The 11,641-nt window shown below is 46.9% G+C and overlaps 1 protein-coding gene across 1 annotated transcript; it reads right to left on the minus strand.

Moving 5' to 3' along the window:
• Positions 1–1,864: 1,864 nt before the first annotated feature.
• On the minus strand, positions 1,865–11,196 carry PHYH (phytanoyl-CoA 2-hydroxylase). The gene is made up of 9 exons (XM_084206912.1): positions 11,034–11,196; positions 8,810–8,865; positions 8,587–8,697; positions 8,329–8,494; positions 7,637–7,718; positions 6,517–6,698; positions 5,590–5,739; positions 4,473–4,604; positions 1,865–2,881 (listed from the first exon to the last, which is right to left on the minus strand). Exons 1-9 carry the CDS (start codon positions 11,130–11,132, stop codon positions 2,828–2,830), a joined length of 1,032 nt encoding a protein of 343 aa, XP_084063038.1. The 5' UTR covers positions 11,133–11,196; the 3' UTR covers positions 1,865–2,827.
• Positions 11,197–11,641: the final 445 nt, after the last annotated feature.

Raw genomic sequence — 11,641 nt, forward strand, 5'->3', positions numbered from 1 at the left:
GTGATTATAAATGACTGCTGGAAAAGGATCTCCCACATCCCAGATCGGCTTATAGAGTCAAATCTACTTTGAAAAAACTATAATGCAGTTAATTAAACTTGCTTTTCCTCCCCATTTCTCTTGCATGAAGTAAGACTTTGATCTACAGCACCAGAAGCCAAGGCTGGGATTCAAAATCCTTCCTTTGGCACCTACCCAGTGTCTTCACATCAAAGCGCTGAGCATGCAACCGCTGTCAGCAAGGTCAGGAGTCAGACTAAATCTGACATTTCTGAACTGTTAGTCTGGAAAATAGCACATAAATTCTGAGCAGAAGATCTTCTCTGTGTTTATTGTCTTTTACCAAGCTCCAGGAAGCCTTTGTTTTCAACACATGTGAAATGTCAAGGCAGAAAAAAAAGTGTCTGAAACACTGGGGCTTCATGCAACTGCAGATGGCCAAATAAGCAGCCAAATGTCTAATTTTTACATGGTCCTTTTTGAAACTCAGATGCTGCTACTAAAAAAAAATTGTCCAAGAAGGGCTAACATGGTTAAGTTAACCTGCAGGAACATGAAGTTAGTTGGAAAGAAACTTCAAGATATAACATGCTGTGACATCAGTTTAGGAGCATCAATTTAGTACCTCCAACATGTGAACCTGAACACCTACAGCAAACCAATTATAAAAAACATCCCACCAAGCCAGGGCTAAATTAAAACACACTATTACCAAAATAAATATTTTGCTTTTAATTTGATTCAATTCAAGCAACTTTTCTAATAGGGCAAGTCCTGCTAAAACACACAGCAACCCAAGCATTTCAACAGGTTCTGCATTTCCCTGTCTCTTGAAGCTCTGCCTAACAGATTAGGAAGTTTATTTCTCAAAGGTATCATTGCTACAGAGGAGGTATCCATAAACACACATCCATTCTGGGAGAATCCAGCTTCACCCAACTGAGTTCGGCCCAGCAGAGAGCACAGCCCGCCCCAGAGGGAGGTTACCCAACAGGGTGTGGGAAGGAATGAGGACACAAGTCTCTTATCAGGTGGGACAACTGCTGAGTTTAGATGATCTCTGAGGTCGTTGATGCCTTTGTTCCTCTGAAAGAGGTAATTGTAAGCTGAAATCCATAGGCAGAGGTGCATAAATTTTTAAAATAAAGGTAAAATTCTTCCTTTTCTTCTCCTAGCTATAGTAAGAGAAACTCAGTCTTGAAACTGGCAATGTGACACCTGTAGCTCTTCTCTGTGGTCACAGCTCCCTCTGCAGTCAACCCAGCTCCACCAGTGACGCCAGACAGGGAAGTCTCCATCAATCCTGTGCTGTGAACCAGACTGAATACACCAAGTGCTCACAAAAATCCCATGGAAAGTACTCAGCAAAGCCACCAGAGGGATCTCCAACTCACTGGAATCACGCGCCTGGGCCCATGCTCTCCAAAGGAGCTGATCAGTGCCTGGCCAGACCCAAAATCACCCACTGAGCCAGGCTGGAGGGTGTCTCCTAAGTGACCCTTGATCACACCTCGTGGTGTTGTGGTCAAACCAGAGGCTGCTGAGAGGTTATGGCTGGCTCCAGGTGGGAACCACAGCCCAGACACCTCACTCCAGCACCAAGGGTGTAGGACCAATACTTAACTGGGCTCAAACTTCACCCCCTTTAGAAAACAAACAAGAAAACCTAGAGATGCTGCATGAAGATGAATCACAAAACGAGGCAGAAGGTGCCACGAGAGCCCATCACTACAGCCTTTGGTCCTGTTTTGGGCAGAATGGGGGTGAGTGGAAACAAGCTGAGGGCTGATGCTTTGCAGTGGGGTGCTCAACATCCCCAGCACCAGTTTCTGAGCAGTAGCAATGACACAACACAGCCCTCAAGTGCAGTTTCACTCTGGTTTATTCTTTATTTCAAAAAATAGATTCTGAAAGCAAAAGAATCTTTCAGAAAGCAAGGAAAAAACACTGTCAAAGGCAAGAGGATCATTTCAGTGTGCATCACTCCACCCTGCCACCACTGCATCCCAGGGAGCATCCAAACACTTCCTCAACCTGGCAGCAGCAAAAGGCTCCTTTTCTCAGACCTGCCAGACTCAAAGGATTCCCACACTTCACACAGCTTTGGATCAGTTGTGCAAGGCCAGTGGGAGGCTGCTTTGTTGGCCCAGTAGCTCCCAACACTGTCAGACTCATATTTCACCTGTGCCAGAGCTGCCTGGTCAGGTATGATGCCACGCCAAGCATGCTTGAGGAGCTCTGCCAGCAATCATATTCCTGTCCATAAATCCCATTTTTCTCTGTGTGTGGTTGCTGCTTTTTCTTTAGCCACTTCCTTACACCATTGATTCTGCTGGTACCAACACCCACATCTTCATCAGCTACACTAGTAACTCCCCATGTCACTGAGGGCTTGTATAAAACTGATTTTTTTTTTTTTTTTGGCACAGGAAAGGAAGTTGGAAATACTGGAAATTCTTGCATAAAATCCTAGATTGGTATAGCATTATTCTAAAGGTGTGTCCTGTTAAAAACTTTTAAGAAAAAAGAATGAAAACACCAAGAAAATCAAAGTGCTCTTTCAAGAATTTGATTCTTCGATTGTCTAAGACAACTGCAGCAAATCTGTTTTTCTAGGTTAGGTTTCCTTTGACATACATCAGCTGCCCAAGCTCAGTGCAATTATTCTGAATTAGCATAGAACGATTTTGCAGTGCAGCATTTGACTAAGTTACCATTACAGAGGTCAACAAAGGGAATTCTGCCTGGCCAGGCAGGGTCTGTGCTCTTCCCTCAGAGAAGCTCATTCTCAGGCCCCTGTTTTCCATCCTGCTCTTCACAGGATCTTCTACAGGTTGATTCTTTCCCCTTGCACAAGCCGTGCTCGGAAGTTCCAAATATCCTTCAAAACAAAAATGAGACAAAGAAAAAGCACCTTGAGGGCCAGAAAAAAGTGACCAGGATTCCAGTTTACAGAGACAGAAGTTGAGAGTTGCTTAGTTCTAATCATCTTCTGTAGGTGAAATAAGACCTGGGCACTCTTCTGGGAGAAAACTCAAACTCTGGCTAAAAAAAAAATCTTTAAGCTACACAAAAACACAGAGACTTCTCTGGGGTTTGTAAGAACAAACACATTTCCACTCAGGAGAAGGAGAGAGCCTCACTACACATCCCTTTGGATTTCACCAAGCACCTAAATAACCCCAGGAACAGAAAGCCAAACAAGCTGTGGCTTTACAGACATGAAAGATCAGCTTGCAAAACACAGCTGGGCACCCCACCACACCCAGGCACACTGGAAGGAAACACACAGAACACCACTAAAACACCAAGGGTGAAATGTGGCAGCAGCTCTCTGACCAAAGAGAGCAACAGGCACAACTTTCCCAGGCATTGTCCTGGGAAAGGCTGTGAGAAGATCAGAGAAAAGAATGATAAACCATTCTTATCTTCACCTGCTCCACCTGTTGTTGTGAACATGTGGAATGTGTTATGGAGATTTGTTTACCAGAGGGTGGTTTCTTTATTGGCCAATGGGGATGGTGGCCAGATTGAAGGACCAATTGGGTGCACCTGTATCATGGCTGTCTAAGGGCGATGGGTTTCTTAATTAGTATAGTCTAATAGAGTGGTTGATCAGTCTTCTGAGAATCATGGAGTCAATGCTAATTAATACCTGGCTGGGGGCCTGCAGTGACAGTGAAAAAGAAAGTCTACCCCCTCCAGAAAGCCGCAGATATTGTAAAACATGTACATTTTAAAATAAAATTACTGCTTTTACATCTAGACTTTACTGCCTTGATACTGGCTTTGCACACGCTTGGGAACTGCTGTGGATTAAGATATTCAGAACATTTTCACCCCAGTAACAAGGTTTATTTTTCTTTCAGTGGCTGGATCCCTGAAGAATTTACATTTGCTTTCTATTTTACTCAACGGTCTTAGTTATTCAGCAAGAGTCCATTAGTCCCATTTTTTTTGTTTTGAGGCAGATCTATATCACTGCTGACAAACCTGCTATAGCCTCGAGTATAAACAACTGATGTGGGATTATATTTAAGCAAAATAAATCCATTTGTTATTGTGATCACATGTGGCTACGTGTTTTAAAAGGAAAATCCACCCACCATTGCAGGAGGAACTGAAAGAACTGTGGACATAAAAACTGGACAAGCACTGAATTTATTCAAATTTTGAATTTGGGGCAGATTATCACATTTTTTTTTTATATAAGCAGAGCTTCTGAAGGCATTTCTGGAGATCATGGGATGTGAAGAGCCTGCCAGTGAACAAGGCATTATGAGGAAGAAGGCCCCAAAAAAGCCTGCCAGTCATCCTCTGAAGATCAAGTCTTTCATCCTGCCAAGCACCTCTGCCTGGTACAGCCTGATCTGCCAAACTAGGCAAAGCAAAGAGCACCCATGTGCCACACGAGAGCCTTGGGAAAGGGAACTGACCTGGTTTGTAACAAAGGGCACTGAGCCAAGTCTCACCTTGAGCTCCACAGAAGTTGCATTGTATTTCTTGCAAACCATTTCCTGCAGCTCCTTCTCCAGGTGCTCCTGAGTTGTGTTCTTGACATCAATGTAGTGACACTCTGAGCTGGCAAAGTGGCAGCTGATGCTCTGTGTGAGGAAAGTGGGTGTCACTCACTGTCACAGTGACTACAAACAACTGCTGGAAAAAAACTCACGCATTCCAGATTGTGGACACATCACTCCTTCCTTACAGATCACGCCAGCAAAACCCTTCCTCCTTTCCAAGCGCTCTGGAGAGTGTCCCCTTGGAGAAATACTCTTGCTGCTGACTTCCCTTCCTCCCCTTCTCCCCCTCATTGCCTCAGCATGAGCTATACTACCTGATCTCAGAATATCAGCAGCTGGAGTGGAAATAGAGAGAGTCAGGGCTGGGGCAGACCTGTGTGTTCTGTAAGGGCTCTTAGTTCCTGCACCCCAAGGGTCACAATCCATTTATTTTGAATCCACCAACAAACTGCCACAGGGGCTGAAAGAACAGGCCACACAATAGGCAAACCAAAATAAAAACAGAGCAGCTCATGCTGCAGTGCCTGGATGCACTGGGACAGGACCAGAACACCAAAGGAGGGCACTTTTGCCTGTTTCAGTTAAAGAATCATGCATGTCAACAAATCTTTTAGAGAAAAATGGGTTGTGCAATCATATAAATAAATACTATTTATTGAATGATGGAGACTTTTGTTATCCAGAGATGGGGAAGATGACAAAAGAAGATTAGGTAAAGTCCTGATATCTGGGACAGCTGAAAGGGAACTTTCAGAAAAGCAAGTACAGCCAGACAGGCTTTAATTTAAAATGTAGATTTAACATCTAATTTCTACTCCTGTTCTGTTTTTCTCAAGCAGCTGCACAGCGTGCTCTTCTTACAGAAGACAGATGTTTAAAAATAAAATAATAAATAAACAAGAGAGTGCTGAAGTATATTAGGAAGATAAAAACTCTTTAAAACATTAATCCACATATTCATGAACTGAGAAAGGATTCAAAGGGGGTGAGGGATAAAAACAGAGGGATAGTTGGGTTTTTTTTTATTCAAGAATATAAAAAACCATATCAAGAGATGTTTTCCTACCTTTCGAAAACCTGATGTCCTGTTTATCCCAGAGCCATGAATGAGCAGGGGATGGAAGAACACTGTGTCTCCCTTCTCCATGACAAGGTGAACCCTGGGAATCTTCTCATCCTCATCAAGCAGCCCATGGAAAAGTTTGTTGGTTTTACCCTAGGAAACAAAAAGGCTGAACTGAAATCACTCAGCTAGAATTAGAGGAAGTGCTGATTCTCAGAGCACAGTATGGACAGCTATGGATCTGCTTTCCCCTGGACAGAGTATTCCATATGCCAAGCTAAAAATCTGACTATTACCTACAAGTCCTTCTACCTCAAGCCTGACATACAGAAAAATGATACTTTCTGTATTTTCTGCAGCTGGATTTGGACAAAGACATTGTCAGCTGGAGAGAACAGAGAAGAGCACTGGGAAACCCCACAAGGGTGGCCTGATGCCACTGCTGGAGTCCAGCTGCTGCTCCTGGTATAACCATCACCACTGACAGGCCAGGCCAGGAAACACAAACTCTTAAGAGGAAGATACCAACTGGTATTTTATTCCATCCAGCTGTTTACTGTCAGAATTCTCCTCTTAGGGACAGTACACATGCTACCAGGCAGGAACAATTTGACAGGAGGAGACAGAGCCCTCACACTTGGCAAGGGCAGTGGAAAATGTTGGCATGTGTTTATACTGTCATGCCACAACGCGCTGGATATTTTCCAGGTGAAGGTGGGAACAGAGGCAAATCCACCCTTGTCACATGGAGTGAGGTCACGCAAGAAACTCTCTCCCAAATCAATGTCAGTATTTGCATAAACAGAAAGAAAAAATCACTGAAAACCTCAGCTTTGACCTGCACATGCTCCCCCCCCTACAGTGAGTCCTTCCCAGCCAAAACACGTCCCCTTTCTGCAAGCCCTTCCCAAGCCCTCCATGACTCTCTACCTCCCTCTCTGGATAACCATGAGGCTTCAGGGCTGTCTTGTGTGTCCCTGGCTGCACGTGCAGGCAGCCGTTGTCCTGGTGAGCCCTCTCCATGGCGGTCCAGGCGCACACGATGCGGGACGCAGGCCGGAAGGGGAAATAGTGCAGGTCCTGATGCATGGGGTGCAGGAAGGTCTGCTGGTCTGCAACACAGACAGAAACCTCCAGCCTCATCAAACGTGACACAGCCTTCTCCTTCTGTTCAACCACTGTGGCACATCCTAAGGAGCTGCTGCTTCCTGCTGGGGACACTCGGTGTACTCAGTGCTGCTCCGGCCCAGCCACGGAAGCCAAGCAGGTGAGCTGCCATCCCAGCCCATGGACCATGGTGGTGGCTCTGGGGTCACACAGCGAAAGGCTGCTTAGCCTGTGACCCCTCAGAAGTCTCCTTTTGCTGGCCTTTACCACCAGCACGCATTTTCTCATTTTGGCTGCTCTCCAGTTTTGAGAACTTTAACCAGCACAGTGTTGCACAAACCTCCTGAGCATGAAGACCTTCCAACAGCTGTGCTCTCTGCAGGCACTGGATGTACTGCTGTGATGCAAGCAGAATCAACCCTGTCTGTGCTGCACCCTGCCTATGTTTATTTAGCTTTTTCTTTAAAAGAGGGGGAAAAAAAAATCTCAATTTATGGACTGCAGCCTCCACAGAAAGTCTCTGCCCTGGAGGCTCTCTTCCATGAAGTCTAAACATAAATAAATATTCTTGAAGTTTTGCTTGTTATTTTTCCCCCCTATGGAAATGGAAACGTCATCCACACCAGAAAAGCCTTTTATATATAATTTATATACTTATTTGGCCATTGATTTTGCTCCTTAAATAGATACAGTTAGGTTATTTCTACTTGCCCCATTTGCCATACTATTTAGACTTTGTGCAGCCTCAAAAACTCTCCTGTGTTTTCTCATTTTGTCTCATTAAACCAAGGTAAAAAGAAAACAAACTATCACCAAAATGGCTTTGTAAATTTTCAGTGTTATCTTGGTTTAATTTTTTTTACAGCTTTTCTAAAATACTAAGTTCAATTCTGGCATGCACACCATAATTCACCCATTTTCCTCTAATCCAAGTTTTCCTTACCAGAATCTGGAAGTTTATTTATCAGCATGGTGTGCATTGCCATGATGTTTGGCCCTGTGAAGCACTCAACATATTTGAGGACCTATAAAGAAGAAAACATTAGGAAAAAAAATCAGAAACATGAAAAACAAGAAGAAATATTGCTGAGGAAGCACTAGGAGCTGGATGTTTGGCTGAGGACAGGGGTACAGGAGGAGGAGGTCAGGGAGGATAGAGTGATGCTGGACATGAGGGAGGGAGGGACGGAGGGAGGATCTGGCTTGGCACACAAATGGGAGTGGTGGGAGGAGGCCAAGAGGGAAGATGGTGCTGGAGGCTGCTGAGAGGGGTGGAAAAGATGGGGAGGGTACTCCCACAGAGCTGTATCTGCCACATGAATATTGGCTGCAAGGCTGGGCCTGCCCAGGGACAGATGTTTGCCTGGATAAAACACATTCAGAACATGTGGCTGATCTGCCTCTCTAGCCTGGCACGGTTTGGCCAAGTCACATTCCTGACTGGCTCCACACCAAGGGCAGAGCAGCCCTGCTTTAAGTCTTCTGCCTCAACCTCCATCCATCCCCTGTTCACACAGAACACTCTTAAAGGCTGACTTATCTTCCTTCCTCACTTGTGTGTTTATGGGAGTGACCTGCAGGCTCAGATACCTCCATACAGGCTCTGCCACCACCAGCACCCTTTGTTTGTTTTACCTCAGGCAGAGTGCAGTATCTGAACAGCTCTTCATCTTCCTGGAAGTCCTGCACTTTATTAACCACGCTTTCAGACTGACCGAACTGGGATCTCCGGGACTCGTCCTTCATAATCATAACTCCTGGTGGCTTCACCTCTCTTTTGCAGATCCTGGTGAACTCCTTGCTGCAAACCAGAGGGAACATCCACGTTGGAAGAACCCAACGATCTCCAGCTCCCCAGAGCTCCCCCCAGCCCGTCAGGCAAGTGCCTGGTACCTGAAGCGCTCGATGTCCTTGTCAGACACGAGGTTCCTGATGAGCAGGTACCCATTGTCCTCGTAGAACTGCCTCTGCTCTGTGCTCAGCACATCGTTGTCCAGGGTGTAGCTGGGACACAAGGGACACGTTAACCATGCCTAGTGACCAACACGTGTTCTTGGGGGAAGAAAGGCCTGAGCTCTGTTTTGCTTTCATCTCTACCAGGGAAGATGGAGCTTACCTAAACCTCCCTGAATGAGGAGCAACACTGACTTGGGCTGAAGTAGGAATGCTTATCTGGGGTGGGAATTAAGGAATATACAATCAAACAAAATAGATTAGAACATTATCTACACGTATGAGTCCTTGATCCTACAGTGCTGTTCATCTTAAAGGCAGGTGCTGTGCTGGACACTCAATCCACACTCTTCTTCATTTTGCTTCCATAATAATTTATTATAATTTATAATGTTCTAAAAACGAAAGGAATCTAAAACAATAAAGCAATAGGAGTAAACCAGAGGTTTCATGTTCTCGTACAGTGTTGCAAACCCTCACCATCTCTCCAGTTACTGCGGAGATCAGGTCCCTTCCAAATGACAGGGACAGCAAGAAGAGAGGAGAGCTTTAGGCTTGTCCTCCACTTCAAGTCATTTCAACAGGTTTTTAAAAAGCTTTTTTTTTCTCTTCTACAGAGACACATTCTCATCAGCAGGGCAATTAAACCCCACATGCTAAAGAAGCTACACAAGAGGTTTACGCATAGTATTGAAATGACATCCATAACAAAAATGAGCATTTTCATGCTGGTCTTTCCATCAGCACATGCATGTTTGCTTCAAGGTTTTATGAAAAGACTTTCCTCTACTGCTCATAAAACCATGGATGCTTTGGGAATGAGAAATAGATTTCATCACAGCAGTTGTGTCTATGGTCCACACACCAGGAAGCTTAAACATTATCTTGTCAGGAGTCACATACAGTGGGAGAAGAACAACACATGCAAAAACGTGTGGCAAAAACGATGAGCCAGAGGGAGGAAAAGGTGCTGGGAACTGGGTGGAAGACAGAGAGAAGAACATGGAGGAAGGAAGGAAGGAATCCCCCAACTGAGGGCACCACTGCTCCACACACCACATTTCAGTGAATATGGGACTCCTGATCATTCAGGCTCCTAAGTGTCCACAGACAGCTGATGGAGACACAGGCACATGCTGAACCCCGGCATGGGGCCCTCCTCAGCACCTCCACCTCCCCAAGGGGGGGACAGCAGACAAACCCACCCAGTGCTGGACTCCACTTCAGCACCTTCTTCCCAGGCTTTGTAGTACCTTTTCCTCTCACTGGCTTTCCTCTTGACACTTTACAACATTCAGAGGACAAGTCTGGGCTGCCTGGACAACCGAAACCACGAGGCACAGAAATGAAAACAAAACCAGTGAACTGATGTACCATTTGATGTATCAAATGAATCACTCTTATCAGTCTGTAATTTACTTTACCCACACACCTTTCTTGCTCCAGCCCAACTTAGTCGGTTTTGGTCCAAAGCTATTTGCATCATGACCCAGATTTAAAAACAAACAGGTTGTGCAGCACCTCTCCTTACTTCCTGTATGTTACAACCAGGGTGTTTTACCTATAATTTATTCCTAATTTTGTGTTCCTACTTGTGTTATGCCAGTCTGAGTCAACTATCTATCTGCCTTCGTATTTTTATTCGATTTGAGGACTTCTATATCCTGTTTGATCACATCCTCTTCTATGTATTATAATTCAGAGGTAACTTGTCAGCATTCTGCTCTGTGAAAAAGTTTTTTTTTTAAAGCAACATTTATGACAGCAGCTTTAAAAACATTCTCAGCAAGCAGTCTCCACTTAACTTCTGGAACCACAAGACATATCAATGCAAAAACTTATTTCTATCCAGGTTTCCTCTGCCTTATGTTGGCAGTCTCCAACATTTCCACCTCGGTTCCCACTCACAAACCAAACCTTGATGTTTTTCCTGCTGCTGCTCTGCCAGTCGACTCTGTACCTTTCAGCGAAATCTGTGACTTGCCGTGCAACTTCTAAGTCATGCGGAATTCCTTGAATCTCTAGGAGGAGAATTCGCTGCAGGGAAGCCTCAGGCTCGGTGCTGGGGGGCACTGCCAAGATGAACATCCCAGCTCCCCACAGCCTGCGGGGCTGAACCTCAGGGAGAGGCTTTGGCCTGGGTCAGGGACTGACCCCGAAATTCCAGTCGGGACTGCCTCGGCAGCGCTGTCCTCCAGCACCGGGACACAGGGCAGCACTCGCCCCGTGTGTCCCTCCCAGGCCGGCGTCCCTGTCGCACAAACCACGGGCCCACAAGGACAGAGGGGCGAGGGGCAAAGCGCGCCGGGCTGGGGGAAGCGGAGCCCCGACCCACGGGGGGGCCAACGCTGCTGCCGCCCCTTCCCGATCCCACAGCAGAAGGATACAGGAGCCGGGGCCGCTGCCAGCCGCGGGGACAGGTGCCGCAGGATGGTGTCCAGCCGCGCCGCCGAGCGCTCCCCGAGCCGCTCCCCGAGCCGCTCCATGACGCCCGGGCGGCCACAGCGCTGTCCCGGCCGGGGCGGAGCCGGGGCCGCCGCATGCTCAGAGCCCCGGGTCAGCCGGGAGACACGGGACGGCGGTGGGAAGGGCCTGAGGGAAGCCGGGGCGGAGCCGGGAGCCCTCAGAGCCCGCGTCCGGACGGGCGGCGCGGTGCGGTGGGTGTGCGGAGCGGGCGGAGGCCGTGAGGGACCCAGCGCCCTCAGAGCTCCCTGAGGGAGGCCAGGCCGGCCGTGCGGAGAGCTTGGAGTTTTCCGTGCGGATTTCTTTACGTTCGTCCTCCCGCTTCCCCTCTTTTTCCCGTTCTCTGCCAGCAGTAAATTTCATCAGCCCCGTGTGGAGAGCAGCGCTTGGCACAACGCACTCCTGAGGCCGGCATGGATCGATGCCTTATCTCCTGTCTCTAAGGAGACCGTCAGAGCTTGCCTCATCCCTCCATGAAAACGTTTGGAGAGATTCTTGCGGCCCCAGTGTGAAAAGAGATCTCACACCTGCC

Source organism: Fringilla coelebs (genome assembly GCF_963513975.1).
Source record: "Fringilla coelebs genome assembly, chromosome: 5".
In the NCBI taxonomy this organism is placed as follows: Eukaryota; Metazoa; Chordata; class Aves; order Passeriformes; family Fringillidae; genus Fringilla; species Fringilla coelebs.

Coding starts and splice junctions, on each gene's coding strand:
- PHYH (XM_084206912.1), bottom strand. CDS start 11,132: ATGGAGCGGCTCGGGGAGCGGCTCGGGGAGCGCTCGGCGGCGCGGCTG. Junction 7,719..8,328: donor GATACTGCACTCTGCCTGAG/GTAAAACAAACA, acceptor TCTTCTTTATAG/GTCCTCAAATATGTTGAGTG. Junction 4,605..5,589: donor GGACATCAGGTTTTCGAAAG/GTAGGAAAACAT, acceptor TTCCTCACACAG/AGCATCAGCTGCCACTTTGC.